At 35.8% G+C, this 24,531-nt stretch overlaps 1 protein-coding gene across 27 annotated transcripts in view; it reads right to left on the bottom strand.

Moving 5' to 3' along the window:
* The window catches only part of kcnma1a (potassium large conductance calcium-activated channel, subfamily M, alpha member 1a), a 160,691-nt gene that overhangs the window by 46,958 nt on the left and 89,202 nt on the right, over nucleotides 1-24,531 (bottom strand). For 21 of the 27 annotated variants that reach the window (XM_032554023.1, XM_032554016.1, XM_032554017.1 and 18 more), the window contains exons 6-17: nucleotides 22,137-22,212; nucleotides 21,632-21,707; nucleotides 20,621-20,791; nucleotides 17,820-17,911; nucleotides 8,902-9,012; nucleotides 8,685-8,790; nucleotides 8,342-8,424; nucleotides 8,183-8,252; nucleotides 6,989-7,144; nucleotides 6,389-6,498; nucleotides 6,196-6,264; nucleotides 3,393-3,404 (exon numbers count right to left, since the gene is read on the bottom strand). In XM_032554023.1, coding sequence (XP_032409914.1) covers nucleotides 3,393-3,404; nucleotides 6,196-6,264; nucleotides 6,389-6,498; nucleotides 6,989-7,144; nucleotides 8,183-8,252; nucleotides 8,342-8,424; nucleotides 8,685-8,790; nucleotides 8,902-9,012; nucleotides 17,820-17,911; nucleotides 20,621-20,791; nucleotides 21,632-21,707; nucleotides 22,137-22,212 — 1,132 coding nt within the window. The remainder of the gene's footprint in view (nucleotides 1-3,392; nucleotides 3,405-6,195; nucleotides 6,265-6,388; nucleotides 6,499-6,988; nucleotides 7,145-8,182; nucleotides 8,253-8,341; nucleotides 8,425-8,684; nucleotides 8,791-8,901; nucleotides 9,013-17,819; nucleotides 17,912-20,620; nucleotides 20,792-21,631; nucleotides 21,708-22,136; nucleotides 22,213-24,531) is intronic. The other 6 variants (XM_032554042.1, XM_032554019.1, XM_032554036.1 and 3 more) reach the window with 1 other exon arrangement.

The raw sequence follows: 24,531 nt of genomic DNA, 5'->3' as shown, positions 1-24,531 counted from the left end.
ATAAAACATAAGAAAAATTTAAATAAGTCCCCTTTAAAGTAGTAGTACCATTTAAATTAATATGATAAAAAATACAAAGTTAATATTTATATCTAATTTTCACTAGAATAATGTTCCATCACATGATATATTCTAATATTAGAAATAGTTGTTTTTGGGGTTTTTTGTGAGTGGATTCAATTCAAAACTCTTACAGTGATTGGCTGTATCATTCCCCATTAATTAGACTACAACACAGAATACACACATATATACTGTAATCACATACACACACTCATACACACCCACACGCACACTGGTCATTAATGGTTACCTGGAGGCAACAATCATCAATGATATGGGTGTCAACTAAGGTTTTAAAACATCGACCCAACGACCCTTTAAAAATTACACTCCGTCAAAATAAAAGCTCAGATGACAAATTATTTTGTTTTTTTTGTCTCTCATACTTTTTTGAATAATTGAAAAAGAGGAGATGTTTCCTTATTGTCTTGATTTACATTAATAATTATAGACACGTGTTAAAAGTGACAGTTGATTTTTAAACAAAAATGAAAACAAAGCAATCTTTCCTCTGAGCTCTAGAAACAATAACATTGAGAAAATAAAACAAACATCAATCAGCCATAGCATTATGAACTCCCACTTAATATTGAAGAGATCCCTGTTTGCCAGTAAAAAAGGCTTCTTTGTCCTGGACACTCAGATCTTACAAAGGAAACATCTGGAGGTGTCTAGTACAAACATTCTGGGTCCTGTAGAACATGTGGTAATGTTTTTAGATGTTGTGGTTGTTCCCGATTTGCAGACATAGACAATTTTTTTGGCATCACACATAAGGATGTGTAAAAAGCCTTAAAATAAATGTATCTTTCACTTCGGTAGCATTACCTTACACTGGTAAAAGTACAAAAAACTAATCAACTGTCTACATAACAACTATTAGATTCCATCTATGTGCCATCCAATCAGTACTTTAGGAAGCACAGAAAAAGATAATGCTGTCCCTCAACCATTAAAATTAACACAGAAAGTTGAGAAAACGCCACAAAAACTGAAAACTACTATTGCTCAGTTCTTCAGCATCTAACAACTTGATCTGGATTTTTGGTGAAGCAAAGAATGAAAATATGGAAACACACATGTTCACCATAAATATGATGGAGAATCTGTGATTCTGAGGGCCACTTTGTCTTTCAAAGGCCTTGGAAGCCTTGTTAAAAGAGTAAATACCAGGAGATAATAAATTAAAGCCTCATCAACTCCACCAGTCAACTGAAAACAATCCATTACTGAGTCTTTCCAAGGGATGACAAGTGAATAAATCAAAAAATTACTTAAACTTCTATTGTCATCTCCACGGTCATAAAAACTTCCTCTTAAAGGGTGTAAACAGAAGATGAGAGGATAAAAAAGAACAACTAGTCTAGAAAATCTAGAAAGAATAATACTCCAAGTCCCCTCACTTTGTATGCTCCAACCTTATGAAATGACACAGGTGAAGTCAGACAGCAAATTAGCAAAAGGTGCTTGTACCAAGCATTAACAGTGGAGTTACAATGGGGTGTATTAAGTTTGAAGGCTTTAATATTCCAAAATGTAAACTTATACTAGTGAAACAAAGGATGAATTGGATAGTAAACTTTCTACACATTCCTGCTGGAAGGTGCCAAAAAATGTGTTTGCATATCTTCAGATCTTCCAATAATGTATCTGAGAAGTTTGTGAACTCCTTACTCTGTTTTTTTCTTACTTTTTCAAGGCAGTTTCTGCCCTTAAAACACTCTATAAAATAGTGCTGTGTCAAGAGAATCATTCAGTCACATCACAGTTGATCTGTGCTACTCACCCACATTATCCTTAGGTAATCATAACTCCATGGCTGATCGTATATATATATATATATATATATATATATATATATATATATATATATATATATATATATATATATATATATATATATATGCTCATATTTGTGGTCATATTGCACCAGTCATGCAGATCGAATTGTTATTTCCATGTCTATGATATACAGTCCTTCATATGGGATGGCCCAAGAGAAGTAGACAGGCAGTATCTCTGGCATGCTATGTAGTTAAAAGTACATCTACTAATTCATCTAATACAGTTCCACAAACATTGCTGCCCAAATCTGAGATTTTACAGGCGTATCAATCCATGACATCTTTCTGAAATCAGGTATAAACTGGTGAACGTCAAAGGTACAAAACCTCACATTGTGAGCAACAAGGCAAGCATCAAACATCTTATGTGACTGTATTGGAGCATGCAGTTACCAAACAGCATGAAGAGGACAGGAGTCAAACAGAAAGGCATAGCCACCGCAGTACAGGTATAAGGACAGGTACGTAGATGCAGACGGTTGCAGTAACTTCTGTGCAGTTGGATTGTTTCTCAAACACCAAACTGACAGGAAGTGACCTCACTTAGGAACATCTACTCAAGAGACGCACAAGCATGACTGTACATGGTGGCTGAGACGCACATGGAGAAAACAAAATGTACATCCAACCACAAAAATCACCCTCTCAAGGTAGTCACACATACTCAGACACACAAACATGCACAAATGGATACACATGTAGCACAGAATATGAAAGGGTCATGGAATGCAAAAGTGAATTGTGGTGCTTGTGAATTTAAAGTTTAGCTTTGATCAATCTACAGCTTTCCAAATTCAACAGCTCCATGCTTTTTCTAGAGTGCAGCATCAGCATAAAAGGTTGATGTGAGACTGGTATTAAATCCATGAAAGCAAAAAACATGCTGCTGTGTCAGCCACTGTCTATAGCAATGTAAAGCAACGTGTCTGTCTAAAAGTTAATATAAGCAGATCAGTGCCTATCAACACCACATCTGATCCAACATGTTTGCACATAAACTAATCACTGATTCTGAGACAAGGAACCACAAAGTACTGCTCTGACACTGATATAAAAACACCAATGAGTGGAATGCTGATCTTCTCTGAGAAAACACACATAAAAAGGGTTTCAACTGAGCAACACTGAAAAAAAACTGAACGTGAAGAAAAAAGAAAATCAATCAAGAAGGTTAAGGACAAAACTGAAAAAAGACCAAAATTGAGGTAGATATGAAGAGGGTGAGAGTTTGGCCTTGGTACACCGACAACAGCAAAGACAAAGAAACAGCACTTCTACAAACATTTCCAATTTATCTATCCTCTCTCTCTGCCTGCAAAGAAGTTAGTGCATTAAGCACAAGGGACACCATAGAAAATCAGAAAAAAAGAGGCCTGTGAGATAGTGTTTGGAAAAATATCCTTGGGGGAAATATCCAAAGTCAGAAGCTTTAAAGTGGTGGAGATTGGGTGGAACTTTGGAAGTAAGATAAGGTAGAGGGCATACCGCTTTCGGCTTCTGCAAACAACAAGAAAAAATCTCAAATCAAACAGTTATCATTGACATAAAAAGAAGAGGATAATGTAACTGTTGCTACATAATTCTCTGCATGTTCACTAAATAGCCCTTATATGGCAGCATTTGATGCAGGTCCGATGGTGAAGTCTTTGCTCCTAAAAATGACCTTATGATTACTTTAAAAAAAATAAAAGGTTCTGTAAAGATAGATTCCCTTTAAACAATTGCATAGTGGCACATATTTTGTAGGCAGTTCATGGAAAGGCCTGAGAATACATAAAAAAGAAGACCATGATGTCATTAAACTCAATATACAGTGGCTATCAAAAAAGTATAATGATGATAAACACCCAAGTTTTAGGATAAAAATAAAGACCATAAAAATGTATTCAATGTTTTTTTATACTTTTTATATGAAAAAGGGACAAGAGCATTCAAATGAAAACAAACAAATCTGTGAAAGGGGAAATGTAAAAAAGTAAAGCTCCAATAAACTGGATGCACATGTGTGATACATCTTTAAAGTAGATTGTAGTTTTAGTTTTTTTCAGTTCACAGCTCCCAACAATTACAGTCAATTTACCTAATCTATAATAATGTTATCTAGTGCTGTAATTTGCAGAGAGGCAAATAGGAATCAAAAGAGCATACAAGTCGCTCCAAAACAGACAGAAATATGATGTAAAACTGGCCAGGCAGGTTGAAAGAAATTAAAGAAGCATTAACTTCTGGGTCACAATTCCAAACAATGCTGTGCATCACAAAAATAACACCACACAGGAACATGTGTGGTGTGCCAGTGGTGCCAGTGGTGGTGCCAGTGGTGCCAGTGTCATGATCTGGGATTATTTGTTCTCAGATGAAGGTGACGTTGAAATCAAGAATGTGGAAATTATAAACTAGTCTCAACACCCGTCAGTTTTCAACCAAAATTATACTTTGTCAGACAGTTGCAGGTGAACATGAATTTTTGTTTTTTAGCATTGCAGTAAGTCCAAGCATACTCAAGAAATGATTGATTCACAAGACATCTGGCTTTGAAGTAAGTACTTCAAAGGTTGTAGTATGGGATGCTGATGGACTCCTATCAAACAAGTGCACATGAATACAGATTATTGTAAGCTTTTATTTTACTAATATTTTTATTTTACATTTTTACATCTAACAGGTTTGTTTGTATTTTAGTTGACTTATTGGTTGTTTCTCAAACTGAAGAAAACAAAGATGTGGAATAATGAATTGTGCTAAAAGAACATTTATATCACAAAACCTAGATATTTTAACAAGGGTGTTCTTTGAAAACCACTGTAAAGGGGATCTGTTTAAAGTGAATCAATTCGAAAGACATACGAGCAAACAGCATCATGTTATAAAATGTTAATATTAAATGAAGTACCAATGTCAAAATGAGCATTTCTGTAAATGGACATTATCATGCAGCTTTGTCAAAACACACAACAAACCCATTTCACAGGCGAAATGGGGAGGGGTGGGAAGGATTTGGCAATTGAGGTAACAGAAAAAAAACACTTTGTGTTGTCATGTAGTAAACACTAAAGCAGAGTAGGCTGTAATCAAACACACTCAAAGGGAACACTATACAGTTAACTTCCGGAAACGCAATGTGGAATTTGATTGCTCAGCATACTTGCAATGTAAATCTGCAAATGGTATTGATTGCAATAGGAAGGTTTTAACTTCTTAGTCGTCTAAAACTATTTCTCAATACAATTAAGCTCAAAGATTTTCATGTATCTAACAGTTTTTAATTAATCTTTTTAGTGGCCTAGTCAGAGTCCTGACTTGAATCTAATATAGTCTATGGAGGGAGAAAAACTTAGAGCACATCACCAAATATAAATAATCAACATATCAGTAGAAATAGGCAAAAAGCTGGTTAGCAAAGTTTCCATTGCTGTAATGCTAACAAAGATTTTTCTACTGATTATTAAGAGGCATATTAAAGGAGTTTAATGTGTAAAACAAACTATTTTTGAGCTTAATATCATGTTAAGTTATTGACTCATAACAAACATACCTGGTAAGTTGCTTTGATTCTTTCATATTTGAGGAATCCTGGAAACTCCCGTGGCAGATATTTACAGGTGCCTAAATGCTTTCTGTCACAAAGCGCCGCCTATTTCCACAAAGCTCTTCCTTGGTTCTCTAGACTACAGCTGAGTTTTCAACTCACAGCGTACACTGCGTACCTTCCCACTCAGTTCCACTAGGCTAGCAACAGCAACAATTAGCAAACACCTGGTAAAACTGCAAGTCTACTAAGATTGTCATGCAATCTCATTCTCAGTCCAACACTCTATGAATGGTTGCTAACGACCTAAAGAAGAGCATTATTATGATGACAGCTAAAGATCGGAAAGAGTAGGAGCTTCTTAAAAAGACAGAGGCCAATTTTCAAGGAGTTAAATTTCTTATAAGATATGCTTGATGTGTTTTAAGTTATGCTATACAGCATTTGTATAACAATTGAAGGTAGCCTATTTACTAAATTGTGCTATGAAATACACCTGGAAAATACACAATATCCTCCAAGTAATTTTTGACATTTTTTCGTAATATGTAAATGAAAAGCAGTAAATGTATTTCAGATTTCCTACTCCATTTTTGTTTAGATGCCATTTCCAACCAGAATACAACTATTTCAAAATCAGTTTCATTAAATCTGAGGACACATCTACTACAAGACAATCCAATGAATACTGCATGAAACAAACCCCTAAGAAGTTTACTGTTACCACACAGATGTGACAGAAACATTCACTTCACAAACCTGCTCTCTCTCTGCTCAGACTTGAATTCAATGGCAATAAGCAACAGCTTCAACTTCACATAGCACAACCTGGAAAACAAAAACACTGTATTAGCGAAGAAATATACAAAAGCACTTGATGTGTTTGAGCATTACATATGTTATTTACATTTTTTTTTAGAAAACACAACTTTTAGCAAAGAGTGATACTCACTCGCACACAGTGGGGAAGGAGAGGCCTACAAAGGCACTGGACAAATACTCTGTGTACATCTCATTAGCTACTCCTTCTAGGTAATACTTCTGCCATGTGTCCTCCTCAATCTGAGAAGAAAAAGGATGGAAACCTCAAATGTAGATTTTTTTTTTTTAAATATGAGAAGGAAAAAGCAGCACAGTTTCCTTTCTAACATCTGTCCAATGTGGACTGCAGATGTTCTCCTGCAAAGCATCAGCCGGGTCATTATTAGATGATCCATCATCTTTATGATATGAAAACAGGTCTTCAATAGGAGCAACCGCCTTAGTGTGGGCCAAAGAAACACTGAACAGATTCCAGATGAGTTGTCACAAAAAACACACATGCCAAAATGACTGTAAACACTGCAGTGAAAGCCTTTCTCTGCACAAGGATGGTGAAATTCCCACAGACCTGGCCCATCCGTCACCAGATAAGATATAAAACAGTGGTTGTGTTAACCTCAGCTTCAGTCATGTCCAAAAACCATCTCCAGAATGCTGAGAATGAAATCTGTGACACTTTGGTGTGTCCAGATGGATAGACAAGGAGAGTAAATCTGTTCCTGTGAGTTACCTCAATGAAGGACCTCATGGAGAAGAGATTGGCCAGCATGGTCGACAGGCCCTGTGCCAGACAGCTCTGGGCAATGAAACCAGCCTTCAGCTCAGCCAGGCATATAGCATCATCACCTTCCTTCCAGTTCCAGCTGGGAATGTTCAGCAGATGGGCCTTCAGAGCAGGAGAGGCAGAAAGGTCATAAAACAAAGAAGACCATAGAAACGTTTGGTTCAGACACTGCTTAAGAAGTAGTTCATTTTGGCAAACAGTTGATACAATCTGGACATTTATACGATCAATTTAAGGTTTGACTCAACTGACAGCTAGAAAACTGTCATTTTATACAAACATAGCCAGTTTAGCTGGCTTTAGTAAACTGTAGCAAACTCCCAAGATTATTTAAAGGGCTCTCACTATATCTAAACTTCTTACGAATGTGAAAATACAAAGCACACATGAGACAACCAGCAGCTGGTTAGCCAGCTCAAAACAGTACAAAATTACAAGTGCAGCATCAAGCTATAAAACATATAAAAAATATATTTTATTTATGATTTGTCCTCATTGAATATACAATTAACATTAAATCAATAAAATACATAATTCTAAAGGTTTTATGTAAATAGCTAAAGAAAATTACAAAATATAAGATTATCCTTGGGCTGATAGTACAACATCGTAATTTTAATATAAAAAACAAAAACTGTGATCATTTTTTTTTTTTTTTTTTTACATATTTCTGATTTCACTTGTTTCTGGCCTCACAATTATACTGATACTCCAGTCTAGCAGGGACCATAAAGCACCAGGTTTTTCTGCCAGCCACAAAGAAAATGCTCGCTGTTATATCACATGTATATTTGGTTTGATTCCGTCATGTAAATTTATTTGAGCTGAATTGATAAATATCGCTATTTAATGTGATAATCAAGTGTAATTAATTGTACCAGTGCACTCCTTTAAACTCATATTATACTCTGCTGTAGCACAAACTGCATGTGAAAATACTCTTAATCTTAGCCATTCATCATATCAGTAAGTGCTTATGTGATTTTCAAAACACTACTTTGCTCCTACTGCTTTAAAATTAGCAAATAGTTTCTAAATGACCATTGCTGAAAAGGTACCATTGTCATGATTTTAATGCACTGTGGAGCCCAAGAGAAACATAGTGAAATCTTACATACTGATAATTGCTTTAACACTTACCTTATTGTGATACTGTAGCATCTGTGTTATTATTCTGATCTTGGGATGATAGTTCTTGATGGATATGACCCTTGAAAAACAACCGCAGAGATTCACCATCGAAATGTCACTATAAACAAATTATTTCGTACCGATTTCACTTTCCACAGGACATTGTACCTCATGATGTTAGAAGCGTCTTCAGCATCAGGATCTGCACAATATTTGTTGGCCAAAATTAGACAGGCATCCGCTGACTCGATCTTTGTGGGAAGAACCAAATAAGCAAATGGTTTTAAAACACAATAATGGCAAACAGAATACATATTTTATCCAGTCTTTTGTTTTTACCACTATCTCTTTTTGAAAGCATGTTATTATTTCTCGCAAAATAGTCTTTTTCAAACTTGAATGGTCTGCAGAATGAATGCTATTTATTTTCAAAAACTCAATTTAAAAGTAATTTTGACCATGGCTGTCTGAGTGTTGTTTGGATTTTGAAGGATTTGGTCAGGAATGATACCTTTACTCGGGCCAAATCATGAGGGTTGAGAACCGATCCCTGGTAGAACTCGACTTGAGTAAAATGGCGTTTGAACAAGGCTTCCAGCTCAAGATTAGGGGAAATACTATCATACAAAGAACACAATGAAAAGGATTAGAAAATGTGAGGACACCTTCTATAAAGCATAACGTTCTTCACCATCTTACATATTTGAAGAAGGAAAAGATGAACTTACTTATGGAGAAAAACAATTTCTACATTGACATCATCCCTGTCCTTGTGTAGGAAGTCTTTGAGGAAGTTGGAGACACTTTCGAGGGTAATATGACCACAGACCACAATGTGCCTGAAAGGGGGGAACACATCTTGAGTGGCCAGCATAAATCACTGCAGACACTGGCATGTCTCCCAAAGAAAATCAGACAAACCAAAGCAGTACAACATTAGCTCAAATAGAAAGTGAAAAAAAGGCCTCAACCTCAATGTTAAGTAATGCATTTTCAAAGCAAACCAGTAACTGAATTTAATCTTTTTTGCCATACGAGTGAATTTTCCCTCCCCCCATTTAATGGAAGAAGTTAAATTCAGTGCAATCAAATACTTAACTCTGCACCACTACAGAAAATCTGAGATATAATCACACATCCCACAATGCTTGGACTGTCATCCGTTCTCAATATAAAAACTGTCCCTTCAGCCAAACCAGCCCTTTGTGAGCAGAAATGATTTTGACAAAGACATATACATCAATAACCTCGTGCTTTTATACAGAGCATTACTAAAACTCTCAAAATGATTCAGAGGCCTGTGGCTGACACAGACTCTAAACAGGACCACAGAGTATTTGACAGCTCCTTGGCAACTTTCAGCATTATGACTGGGGAATCTGACAGAGAACGCACAGAGCTGATTACAGCCGAAAGGGAGACAGGAGTTGCTTAAGATGGTTCTTAAGACTAAGGCTATGTCCCTGTTTTTCCTCAAGTGAAAATTTTTAACTACTTTAAAAAGAAATTTAAATATTAATTGTTATGTCTGACCATGTGGTACTTCAGATAATTACTTTTTTGTGCCACAGATATAATGTGTAGGAGTTCCTGTTGATTAAATTATTTTGCTTAATAAAAACTATTCCTCTCTCATTCAACAAGTTGGTATATTTTTAAGAGTAAAGCTGTATGTAAGTATTTTGAACACACTTCTGGACGTCTTGGTGATTACTACTTCTGTTAAAATATCACTACAACTGGAGGTAAAATACTTTTAGTACTCCTGCACTATAGCCATTGTGACTGGCGCTTTGGAGTTCCAGCATCACGATTTTACATCGACACTATAGCAGAAAATCATCTGCTGGGAAGGTTGCATTTTAGAGACGGCATGTAATATGGTTTCATTTTTGTTTTTTTTTTCCAAAATAACACTGTAAGTCAATTATTATATTTGTTTTTTCTGAAGTCTTGCTGCATAGGAGTAGACCACCCTTCAACTAATATTTTGTCAGAACACCTTCTGGTTATTTTAAGCAGTCTTCTTGAGTTCACACCTATCATCAATTATGCTGAATCTGATTAACTTGTAATAAAGGTCAGCTGTCCTTGGATTTTTGATTTTATTATACAAGAGCAACCTTGGTTTAAACCCATAGTTTGCAGACAATTTGCAAAGGATTAAAGAGACCTTTCTGTATGAGGGTACAAAAAATTCCCACCATGGCACAACAGGGAAAATCATGAATAAATATAGAAAATATGGGACAATATTAGCATGGCAAAAAGTAATTGGTTAGGAGACTGCCAAGAGGCAGACAGCAACACTAAATGTTAATGTGGCAACAACTTACTGTATTCTCCACAGATCTAGGATAAACAGAGTTTACTTTTCTTTCAAAGCAAAACAACCATTGCAAAAATGCCTGGAAAGCTTGCAGAAGAACATGTTATGATCTGATGAAACCAAACCAAAACCTTTGGGCCAGGATTGCAAAATGTAACTTCAGCAAAAACAACAACACTGAGTATCAACAAATGAACATGACTTCCACAGTAAAATTTGGGAAAGGTGGCATCATTCTCTTGGGTTATTGTTTTGTTTTGGTTTTTTAATCAAAATCGGGGTTTTCCCAAGAGAGATGAAATTGTTAATACTTCAAAATACCAATAAAATAACATTTACTTTTGACCCAGAAGCTTTATTGTCCCCAGGCATACATCACAAGCCACATTAGAATTGTTTGGTGGCAAGACAATTAAAGGTTTTTAGTAGGCTGGGTATGTGCCTGAACTAAATTTGACAGAGAATATATGGGGTCTCCTGAAGAGGGCTATTTCCTCTAAATCTGAGAAATTTGGAGAATGATTGCAAGGTAGATTGGGCGAACACCATCAAGTCAATATGTGGCTGCTAAAGAAAATAGTCAGGTTGCTAAAAATTAATTAAAGTGGTTTGTCATATTATTAGTTTAGTGTATGGACTTATACAAACAAGTCATTGAGCTTTTTTCATTCCAACATATTTTTTTTCTTGGATAAATTGTACCACATAACTAAAAATACATTTTGAAAAAAAAAAAACTGATATTATAACAGAGTGAACGGCTCTGAGCAACAAAATGCAACACTCTCAGCAATGACAAAAAAATCACTACTCTCATGCTAGACTATGCAAAATCTCTAACAGTCAAGATCATGCCAAATATTAAAGCAACTCCATCAGCACAGAAGACAAACCAGTTTTCTGATTAATTCAACTGCTGAATACTTGACTACTTGGGGGGAATTCATAGCCTGTGTGTAAGTTATAGAAATTAAATACACAGGTATTTGGGCAATCATTAAGTATGAAAAATAAATTACCTTACTGCATTGGTAACATAACAAAAGTAACTAAATATACAAATTAGGATAACGACAAAAGTGACATCCATACTTAAAAAGATATAAGGCTTGGATGTTTTTACAAAATGTGCTTCATTTCACCTGATTTAAATACACATAAAACTACATTTTAGATGCACCAAATAAATTAGGATATTAAAAAGTGTGATGGTTACTTTATTTTCTGAAACATATAGCTTGTAGAGATGGATAGCTGTTCATTAGCAGATAGATTTAAACAGGAGTAAAAAAAATCTGTTATTGTATGTTCTACAGTATATAATACACATTTTATAAACTGTGTGCAATGAGTTACAACTTTTTACATAATGCAATTGATCGAATTAGGAAAGTTAAATAAAATCACTCTAAGATTGTTTTACTACCATTATCCAAAAAACAATTTTTTGGTTTCAAGTTAGGATTTGTCTCAAATCAAAAAATGAAAATGAAAGCCACTTTGAGAACTTCATTTCCACTGCTATAAGCTACTTTCCTAGCATTTTATTAAAATATCAAATATATTGTACAATTTAACTGTTTGGTATTGTTTAATTGAGTCCAGTCTTCATATTGACGAGGATTAGCTAAGCCAGGAGGCAGATACTAAGTATCCTATGAAGACATGTACAGCAACCATGGTCTTTTTCAATACTTGATGTGCCAGAAGATAATTGAATCTCTTCAGTTAAAGTGCAGTTTATTCCGAATATGTTGGAAAGATGTCATGATCTGAATTAACACACTTTTTTCCTAAATAAAATTTACAAAAAGCATTTTGCGGTCATATTTTTGCACTGTGTAAAATCTTATCACCTTTTAATCTACCCTAATGCTCTTATGCACAAAAAGGAAGCTCTGGTGAAGATATTAACCTTTAAAGTCAAGACTTAAAACTGTACAGAACATTACTGAAGTCTGGTTCAATCTGGCTTGTTCAAAGGAAAACGTATTTAGTGGTGTTAGATGAAAACCATAGTCACGATCACTAGGTCTTCTGCGCTGAAACATATGGCCTTGGCAGGACTGAACTGCAGCAGACTTGGCAAAGCAATGCCACAGCCATATTAAGAGAATGACAGTTCTGGGATGTTGTGGGACAAAATGCTTTTCACAGATGTTGCCTCTGACCTTTACCAGAAACTAATAAGTAGTTGTGATCAAATGTTTGGCTAGAGCAGAGTTAAAAGGCAATTGTGTGGTCTCACTAGCTGATGAGCTGAGATGTCTGTGAGAAGCTTGCTCTGTCTGGCACAAGATGTTTCTCATTTCTTAAAAAGTAAAAAATAAATATAGGTAGTGTCCCCTTATTTGAATAACCCCTGTATTAGTTCAGAAAAACTATATAGGAAAATCTGTACAGAAAAACTATTTGGTTGAGCATAAGATTAGAAGTGCCAAATACACAACTGAAATTAAGAGTCAAGATTAAATTACTGTAAAGGCCACATCCAGAAAGAATGTATTTACATATAAACAAAAGAATTTGCTGAAGTTTTTCCACAACTAGAATGTATTGATAAATTAAACATTATTTCTCCACATTTAAAAATATTTTTCCCACAATCAAACCAATATTTAGTCTTAAGAGAGAAGTATTTACTTGACCGAAGTCATGGATAGTGTTGTATTTTTCACCTTTCTTTCTCAAAAAGGTGGGTTCAAATATAACAACATTTTTGGGTTTATATGTGTACAATCCATACTCGCTATAATCCAGCAATGTGTATTGTTTGATCAAGAAACAACCTTACTCCCATCTAGTTGACATGTAATTTGCAATTTTGCTGAATCTAAAGTGCCTTGCAAAAGTATTCATGAACTTTTTTACGTCTCGTCACATTACAAATACAAACTTCAAGGTATTTTATTGATATGGTTAAAAATCTAAAAAGCAGTCATTTGTATTCAGTCCCCTTTCTTCTGATGCCCATAAACAAAATCCAGTGCAACAAATTTCCTCCACATGTTACCAAATGAGAAAATAGAGCCCACCTATGTTTTCTGTCATCCAAACATTTTCAGTTTGTTTTGTGAAGACATAAGAGAAGGTCAGTAAACAAACATCATCATGACACTAAGAAACACATCGGACAGTTTAGGGAGAAAGCCCTAGAAATGCTTAAACAACAACCATCTCCAGTATTAGGTAAACCATTTTATAAAAATCCAGGTTATATGGAAGAATATTGAGGAAAAAAACATTGCTCAAAGAAATCTTTAAGTCCTGTTATCACAAACATATGGAAAAAGTTGTACTGATTAAATGTGAACACAATTAAACTTTTTTATATTTACAGCCAAAGCATTTGGTGTGTTGCAAAACCAGCAAAGCACATCTCTCTAACACTAAAAATACAGCCATGAAATGGCTTAGAGTACAGTATGTTAATATGGTACATTGATCCATTCAAAGTACAGAAACAAATCTGTCTCAGAATTTGTAGTAAAATGTGAAAATTGATTTTTGTAGACTCTCTCCATCTCCAGATAAGCTTAAGTGATTTGAGATGAAAAAGCAGCAAAGGGTTTAGTCTCTAGATGTCCACAGTACACCACGCTCAAGCAATCAAGTAATTGCTGCAAAGCGAGAGCCTTTGTCACACTTTACGAAAGTGTGACAAATATAAATCACACTTTGCAGTTTTTAATTTGGACTGTTTTTTGTTGTTCTACCTAATAAGATCCCCCAATAATACACCACAGAAAGCAATTGTAATGTAATAAAGTTGTAGAAGTATGAATACTTTTTTTAAGGCACTGCATCTAAAAAACAAAAATAAATAAAACAAAAAACACATTATTGACACAGTTCTTTACGATAAAACGTAAAAATCCAGAAACTTAAAACAAAGCAAAAAACAAGCAGCACAAAAATATTAAATGCAACAGGGTATATAATTGCACATGCACACAAAGCATGCACATAGACAACATCCCGGGATGTCCTTAGAGGAAACAAGGAACATGAAATGAACACAGAGCTCAAACATCAGCAACAGAGGTCACTTAATTGCTACTGCTCTAATCCTTAAGTCAGTGATGAAAATTTATGTAAAGCCTGCCACAAAGATGTGTCATTTTCAGCTTTAATTCCATGTTAAGTTTTCAACCCACTTTCAGGAAACTGTGACAGCAATAGGTAATACTACATCTTCTCTGACGGGCAAAATGTATGTACTTTACGATGTACCGCCTTTCTCTTTTTGTCCAGAGTGAATATGTCTTGGTCTGCACAGTTCAAATGGATAACCCTTTTTTTTCCTCTTACAAGGTTCAGCCAGGATTGAAATCAGTTTCCGTGCCAAACCGTCGGCTGAAGTCTGGGCTAATGGAAACCACAGTCTCATAATGGAAACCACAGAGCCCAAAGTACAGTGGACTCCAACAGAACATAACCCTTGTCATTACTACATCAACATACGAGCTGTCAGTGTGCTCATGGGTGTACGCTACAGTGTAGCAGGAAATTTCACCAAAGCTAACATTAAACACAACTCTAACATCAGGAGTAATTTCAGCTTCCAAATAGCCTGAAAGGTTTGTTTTAAATGACAGCAGAGTTGAAACCTTAGTTGCATTTGGAATAATTTAAAATGTATCATGATCTCATCGATTGAAAGCTCCATAATCAGTCAGTTGCAATAATCTCCTAATCTCATTTCCATTTTGCTTTTCATGTGTTGACAGCTGCTATATGGTAATGTATGAAAATCTAGGCACTACCAGAAAGCCACATGACAAACCAATTTTTGATAATAGTCTCTTCCTAAACTTATCTAAATTTGTTCTGCAAAACTCCAGGGCTCCTCAGAGTTTGCGTGTTTTGTGGGTATCTTGTGATTGTTACCATGTGTCTGACCAAAGGGAGTGACGGAAAGTAGTGCAGCAGGAGAAAAATAAAGTGAGAGGGAGAAATGATCCTCAGTTTTGACAAGGGCTTCACTCAGCACCCTTCTACGAGTGAGGGCTGAAGTCACTGGCTAAACAACATTTCATCAATCTTATCTCAGTGGCAGGCGGGTGTTACAGAACAAAGGCTTTTTTTCTTCCCTTCAAGCCTTACTGTTCTGCTGACTCTACAGATTGTCCACCACTGAGAAGAGTGACTGAAATTGATGGGAGCAACAATGGAGAGGAGTGAAAAAAAGAGAGAGAAAAGGCAAGATTGTACCATGAAAAATTAGCAGAAAAGATAGAAAAAGAAAAGGACTATCTGTCTGCTCTGAACACATACAGCATGCTCTTTAAAATATACATTTTTTTCGCTGGCGTGCTAAAAACATGTTGTATAGGTCTAAATTATTTTTGCCATGACATCACCATCTCCTTTCAGTTATTTCTTCATAGTAAACAATCAACTGAACAGCTGGGCATAAGATGTAATGCTTTAAGAGTGCCCCCAAGTGGTCAGATAAGTACTAATGGAATTATTCAGAAAGCATGGAACATGATGTAAAGCACTTTGCAATGCCTTGCTGCTGAAATGTGCTATACAAATAAAATTTGATTGATTGATTGATGTCTAACATGCTGGGGCGCCATATGGCTCACTGATAGAGCAGGCGCACCGTTTACAGAGACTAGTTTTCGACATAGTTGTTCCCAGTTCGACTCCAGTCCCCGATTATTTACTACATGTCTTTCCCTTGTCTCTCTGCCATTACTCCTGTTTAGCTACTGTTGAATAAAGGTCATTAGTGACATAAAATCCCTTAAAAAAAGAGCAACTAACATGCTAAGGTGACTGAATTTTCATTAGTGCAGACAGAATAGGGTGGCCTGAGCATAAAATTGAAGCTATGACTGAATTAAATATAAATTTATGCTGCAGAGGTGCAAATATGCATGATGTATGAAAGCAGCAAAGTATTTGTTGTGGAAAAATTTTTTACATGTCCTGGTGATTAAACTGTGTGTGCTACAATGACGCTGAACTGAAAGGTAGATACCCAGTAGTGTGATGGGGCTTAAGGTTTGAGCCACAAAGGGAAAAGAGGAATAATGTACAATAAGCATTGTGGCACTCTTGTACAAATAGTAAACTGACCAAAGAGTCACACAGACTTTACAGTCAAATCCACACGCACGGCAAAACAAACGCTGACACCACATAGACACACACGAGAACAGAGGACTGAGCAGGCAAAAAAAACAAGCAAAAAGCAATTGAGAGCCTCCAATGGGAGCGAGGCATCCAGCATTCAAGGGTGTGGGAGCTGACTGAAGATCAGGGCCAGAATAATGTCAAGCACGGATGATGCAATGTGCTACAGCAGTGACAAACGACGGCGATTAGGGCTTTTTCATCGGGTTTGCAGGTAATGAAAAAGCGACGAGACGGCAGGTCGTAAAGAACATCCCAGGTATGATGCAGCTGAGGAGAGGATTAAGGCATGCAGAACTAACTCAAGCAAAATAAAATAAAAAAATAAAAATAAAATATAAAGTAGAAGAACTTATATCCTGCAATGGTCATTGAGATTGATGATGCTTGAAAGGACCACCAATAACAATGCACTTGCAGATGTTTCAGTCTTTCTATGCTCTCGTGGGAAAATCCTTGAAAAGTGGATAGTAGGGATTTCATGACTCTTTGCTTCGTTTTATTTATTTATTTTTTAAACTGAACCCTTTTATGGATGCATTGGACATTTGTATTGCAGAGAAGCACCACAGGTCAGCGTGTTGCAAGACTAAAACGCTTAGCAGTCATGAAAGCTCTATTGTCCAAATTAAATTATAGCGCAACACAAGATGTGTTGAGGTGGACAAAAACAAGAAAATAAACAGCACACTGATGACTTAAGGAAAGTGTTGAATGAAGGAAAGAGAGAAGTAGATTCAGAAAAAATGGTAGGTAGAAAAAAAGTGAAAGAGTGAAAGCAAGAGTGAGGGGGCATGAACATGTGTGTCCTAATGGCCAAGGTCTCCAGTCACGCAGTGTGACTTCATCTAACTTTATCTTACTATTGTACTCAAACTTTATGAACATGAAATGTCAAGTTAACCAACCCCTGATATCCTATAAACTTAAAACAGGGGGTGCACTTTAGTCACACAACCACACCTTGTCTGGATTTCAACTTACTTTCTGCCTCGTGTTGAGTTATAACTCCCTCCGTATTTCTTCCGATTAAGGATGAGAGCAGCAATTTCTGGCACGTAGCGAGCAAACATGGCCTACATGCATGGAACAGAAAAAAAAAGAAAAAAAGGCATGCAGAGAGGGTTCTACCGCACACTTAAAAACAGCAGAACCATCTGGAATACTTACTTTCTCCCATTAACCGCACTATAGGAACCACCATATTTCTTGCGGTTTCCTATTAACTCTATGATTTCAGGGACGTAGCTGGCAAACATGGCCTAAGGAGGAGATAGAAGACAGAAGAAGAGACTAAAAAAGAGACTACTATGCCAAAGAGTGGGTAGTGGAGAATGTGCATCCAATTTATTATTTTTTTTCTTAGATGGGAAATGTTTTTGCTTGCTAGAGATCTGCTAAGATTCATATATGGGCAGAATGTTTTCATATGGAAAAAGATTTTATTGCATTTCATGTTTTAAGCCCCACTATGTTACAATACTTCAGACACAAATTTTGTCACAGCTGAATAATTGTCAGTCTGTGATGGCACCAAAAGCCTTTCTTTGGGTGGCAGAAATTTAAAACTGAAACCTATGTGCCATGTTTTGTCCAACAAACACAGATGATCTGGCAGGTTGATTTGAAAAGGCCCACCTGATGGTTCACAGCTGCAAAACACATCAAGACTCATTTGTTGGGCTAGAGAATGAGCTGGATGCATTTTGCAAAGTTACACAGCTTCGAAAGGGATGAGGGATGTATTCAGTAGAAATGCCGTCATTAGGTCAGTCATTGGTGTTCATTTATCAGTAAAAGCTTAAATGTCTACCATAAAACTATAAGGAGAGGACATGCGTGAGAATTAGGCTGGTCAGCTCAGACAACTTTAAGTTTGACTGGCTCTGATTACTGACTGGACATTCAGAAATGTAAAAAAAAAGTAAAAACATCTTTCTCTGATCAATGTTAATGTCAGCTTGCACTACCCACAACACTCTTTGGAGTGGAAGTTGTTATTGTATCTTAAAGATTCAAAGCTAGCGATTTTTAGGATACAAATTAAGTCAAAGGAAGAACAGCAATATCAGGAAAAACTGGGTTTTTAACGAAGGGATGACAGCAGAAATTTACACATTATGGGAAATTAAAGGATATTTCTATTCTGTCTATTCAGGCTGGGAGTTAGACATTATCAGCACGGACTAAACATTTCACTCCTTCACCATGTTATATTCTTAAGGTTTTAGTCAATTTGTTTCACATCAACGCTGACATTGGAATATAACATGGCTGCTCCGAATTAATAAACACCTTTATTTTTATCTCTTCAAATTATTCTCCAATATAATACTACATGTCCTCTGTTGCCGAACATGTAGTTAGTCTTTCAAATTACAAATTTAGAAAAATGCACACTTTTTAGATTGCATTGCTAATAGTAGTCACACTGCTCACTGAGCATAGAATAATAATAATAAAAAAGACAATTTTTAAGTTGGAAAACGGCTAGACTGTGCTTGGACTTGTTCCCAGCACAAACAACCACCGGCACTTGGTCCTATTAAACTTCTGTCTGATTTAGTTTCATACTGAAGCAGACTTTATAATTTATTTCACTGCATTTTTATTTAGAGAATAACTTAAAGAAGTGAAAAATGTGCATGGAAAACTCACATTCTTTGTCTGTTGGAGTTCTAGATCACAGACAGTTTTGCCTTGCAAATTACAAATATCAAAATTTCTTCTGGGAACCACTAAAAGCAGCTCAAGTACCCCCTCTAGTGCTTTTACCACAGTTTAAGAACCACTGCTCTAGAGAATACACACTGGGGTGAGTGTTATGTTAACTGTGCTTATTGAACTAATTACTCATAAAGGATGTTAACAACACAAAGTTTCACTTCCTAATAATTTCATTAATTTCACATTTGTAAAAGTGTTTTGCAGCAACTACTCTCTCTCTCACACACATTGCAAGTCATCACTGGGCCGAATAAACACAATACTATCATTATTCATGCCCGCTGAAAGCAGGGAGGCTACAAGTAAAACTGATAGGTGTGGTTTTTAATGAGAAATCAGGTCAAAGCTTAACAACAACGGAATTTGGATATCAGGCCAAAATGTCATATTGGATCAACTAAAGTAAGGAGTAATGTTAGGGGTTTAATTTGATCTATGTTTCTAAAACTGCTCCAGACTGGAATCATTTTTCAGCCACTGGTGCTGACAGAAAGCACGCTAAGTTGCTTACATAAAGACTTCAAGAGCTTTCAGCTCTCTGAAAAACACACCATCTATCATCACAAACACGAAGCTACATATCGTCACACATGTGTAGGTAATATTTAATCTGTCATGGATCCAAATTTAGAAAAAAAAAACTAACTGTGATTAGGGTAAATCCTTAATCCACAGCCCTCCAGCTTTGTGCCGGTGCTCATGAGTGCTTACAGGTGTGCGCATTCATGCATGCCTGTGTTTACGTTAATGTCCTTGTAGCAGCCCAACAGGATTCTAGATTGTAAAGAGGTGAGGGAGGAGGGGGTTACTGTGGTACCAGTCAGGCTGGCCTGAGCTTCATCTCCCTGCCCCTGTGTTTGTTGGAAATGTGGGAGTAGACACGGAAGGAGGGGTGTCCTGAAACCGCAATTGCTTTTATAAGAGAATAATATAACAATATTATGAGACAGAAGCATATACTTTAATCCAACAGATATAGGATGGACACATAAGGGGAGCAGACAAAGAAACACCGGGACCTATAACTAGAGCAGACAGGATACAGTAGGCTAAACACAAGGATACTGACATATAAATAACAAGTACAGGTAAAGGCAACGGAGATTAAATTATTTAAAAACATACTTTGTTAACATATCACATATTTAATACAATTTGCAGTCATGATTTAAATTAGGTCTAAATAATCTATTGAGGAAGGATATAAAAGTGAGGGTAGAGAGGAAAGAAAAGTTTGATTTTACCAAACCACCAAGGATGAAGAAGACCATGAACAGGCGGCCCAGGGTGGTTTTTGCATAGACATCCCCGTAACCCACTGTAGACATCGTCACCATCAGCAAGTAGACGCATTCCCAATAAGACAGCGACTGGGAATTTTCAAAGTTTTCCCACGGATCCCCTGAGTTTTCCACCTACAGTGGAAATGGGAACAGCAATAGTGCAGATGATTAGACATAACACTCATCAGAACTTCCAAAACAAATTTCTTAGAATTTAATACGTTCAGCCAGCTGGGATATGTTTTTTCATCATAGCAAGCTTTGACTACCATCTAGTGGTGATATTTTATAACGCATGATGTGTTGCTGAGCAAGGCTGTTATATAGTTTATAACAAATTAAATAAATTATGTCAATTTCATTGTTTGGCTAGTTAGTGTTCGACAGCATTTAATGAAAGAAACAAGATAAATAGGGAAGAACAACTTTGGGCCGTTGTCATTATTTACATATTAATTTTATTTCTGAACAGCTATAATGAACATTAATTACCAAACAGGGCTTCAAAATAATACCTGGTGAAAATTTATGTTGTTTATATGTCAAAGATAATTTTTCTATGAAGTGAATAAGATGATTACTTTGCCATGTCAAACTGTTGCTTCAGTGTCACTACAAGATGTGTCTCCATATACAGTTCTGAACATTTCTGACATTAGGATCACAATGTTACTGTTCTTATTGGGGTTATCTATTATTTATTTGATTATGCACAATATATTTAATCTTCAACATGAAACTATTTGAGAGAAGAATGATGATATCTCAAAACAGGGGCTGAAATAAATATTTAAAAACTTTGGGTGAAATTCTTGCATTCATGATTATATACAACCTTCTGACCAGAACTGAACAACCTGCAGTCAGAATATTTCAAAGAAATGTAAATGTAGCAAACCATTCTCAACTCAGGTCACTCAGTACACTGTGCATAGGTACTCATTTTAGTATACTATGTTAAAGTTTACCTACCAGATGTATAAATCCAGCCGCCGTGAGCCACGTGCTTATAAAGATGGAACACAAGTTCACCAGCTTGATGGAATTGCTGGTTTGGAGACGAACAATCAGACAAATTACAGAGAAACACCTGACAACAACAACTGGTTCCATACTTCCAACTGGTCAATCAAAATTAGCATAAATAATAATAAATGAGAAAAGATATAAATTCTTAATGTAAAAGCAAAAATACCTTTTAAATACATGTGTAGCTTGTATTTACACATGTAACTAGATGTGTAAATACAAGGACATGCATTTACACATGTAAATACATGTGTATGTATGCATATAACATGCATTCTCTGCATGTATGTTACATTTGCATGAAGAGAAATGATTATAATTAGTAATTAAATATGTATAAAAGTTAAGTCAATCTAAGATAAAGATTATTGGATATAAACATTAAGGTGGTAAAATTTTTAATTACTGTTTCAAGTTTTAATACATAAAAAAGGTATTTTTTTCTTACCTTGTTTTCAAAATATTTAGGAACTGTAATATTTCTGAGAATTGAATCAGTCTTAGTGCTCTCAGAAATCTTAAACCTGTTTGAAATAGAAACACACACAGAAAGGGAGTGAGAATACAATGTACAACAGAAGAAAATAATTTTAAGGAATAAAACACAACTTCAAAATGAAGTATTTGGATAGACACAAATGGTAGAAAATTATTTAGTCATGGCTGGGAAAATATTCATACAATGACAAACGTTAGTAGGGATGTTATGTGGAAAAAGACTCCATGAAGGACCAGCAAATCATCATTGTTGTTTGCTGTAACCGCTCTAATCCCATGAGAAATGTATGTACATCTTTAGGACCAAAGTAAATTGCTGTGATAAGAATTTTCACTAATATATTCTGCACAATCAAAAATGTCTGACCATTTAATTGAATATTTATCAGACAACTAAATAAAACCTAAACTCCAGATTGAACATACGTCAGTGCTAAGGCTCTTACCCCAGTTGGAGAGAATGTGCATACAGGACCAAAGTGTATGGTAAAATCCAGTCTGCCCTCTCTTGTCATCCTGGCCATGATGGCTCTGCCTCACCCTATAGCCATTCTGAAAGAGATCTCCGCAAGACTTCTTTCGCCTCCAAGTCTCCTGGAGGTTCTCCAAGTTAACATCGCAGTGTGTACGGCGGTAGACGAGCAGTTTAGGAGGAATCATTGTTTCAAACCTTCCAATTGTAGTCAGAAAATTATTTGAGAAAAATTCTGTCTAGGTTTCTAATACAATTATAAGAAAAATGTCCAACAAAAATCAAGGGCTTCAGACTGAAGAGCTCTAAAAGTAAACGGTTATCATGACAGTCCAGTCTCAGAATGTCTATGTGATCAAAATGTCAGCTCTAATAAGTGTTTTTTTTTTTCCTCTCAGTTGTGTTACAGTGCCCTTAATCCCCACTACACAAACCGATTTACCTTTCTCTAGGCCCCTGTCAGAGCATTACCGTTAACTCCTGCAGAGCTCTCTCTCCCTCCATCAGCACACAGCTGTGTTGCACCTAATTTTCAAAAAGGTCTGCATCCTGCCAAGGATTAGCAGATATGAAAAATAATTCAGAGGGGAAAAAACAATAATCCTTATTCAAAAAGGGGTGTGTTCTGCTTTCATTGTGTCATTTCAAATCAACTCTAATGGTGGAGAAATCTACAGTGGCATCATATTATCATTATTCCCACAACCCTGCAGGCATAAGCCGGTATAGACGATGGATGAATGATATGATAATAATGATAAAAATTACTAACGATTTACATTTCCTATTAAATTTTCATTGTGAATCAAACCTAGCATCTATGAACAGCAGCCAAACAAGAACACATTTTCACAATTAGAGACGTTGGAATTACAAAAAATGTGTCTCAGCTGACGTATATTTTTATGCTCTGTTTGCATGGAGTGTTTGTTCTCCCCATCTCCTTTTATTCTCAGTTACAAATTATCTTGTTCTCACTTGCTGCTTTATGACAATGCATGACTCAACATAAAATTATTTTTTTAATGAGTTGCTTAGGCTTTGTTGCAGCTCTAGAGGATATCTGTGGATTACAAATCTCCTTCCTTTGCATTTTTAGAATAAATTTGTAAAATGATCTGATTAAAGATAAATTTTCTGTGAGAGTGAACATGTTACATTGTATATTTATAATGTTGCAAAACGGAAATAACACTGTAATAAATAACATTTTGTCATATGATATTTATAATATTTCAATAATACTATCGACTTCCTAGTTGGGAAATTAAAAAATGTAAAAACAGAGTTCTCGCATATAAGATTAATTAAGTATTTAGGAATAAACTAATCAGTCAGACTGTTCCTGCCCAACTACAACTTTAACAGATATGTTGTTTTTTCCCCCCCCTAAAACAGAGACTGCTGGGAAAATTTATATTGAAGAGAGACAGTCTTTCAGAATGTAAATCTTTATTTGCTTTTGATGTAATTTACATAAAGATACATAAATATGGGAGATTTGTTCTTAAATATATGCAAATTAACTCATTCTAATGTGGGGCAACTGTTCCTGTGCAGAGAGCCGCAAAGCTATTTGCTTTGTTTGTACTATTTTAGGAGCAGATCTGTCTGTGCAGTTTGAGATTTTGGTTAGAATAAATTTACCACTTTTCAGGCAACAATGTGGCTTTGTGACTTTGATCCTCTGTGATTAGTTGTACAATTACATGTCCAAGTAACTTTACTCTGGTGAAAATGATCACAGCATAACAGAATGGTTTTACTGAGGCAATTTAGTGTTGACAACTGCCCACTTTGATATATATTCGAGCTATTGAGTCTATTTATATTTGTCTTTCATTTTTGCATTTTTCATAATTTAAAGTTGAAA

Source organism: Xiphophorus hellerii, chromosome 22 (genome assembly GCF_003331165.1).
Source record: "Xiphophorus hellerii strain 12219 chromosome 22, Xiphophorus_hellerii-4.1, whole genome shotgun sequence".
Taxonomy (NCBI): Eukaryota; Metazoa; Chordata; class Actinopteri; order Cyprinodontiformes; family Poeciliidae; genus Xiphophorus; species Xiphophorus hellerii.
The sequence above is the reverse complement of the archived record's forward strand: the minus strand, read 5'-3'. Positions and strand labels throughout refer to the sequence as shown.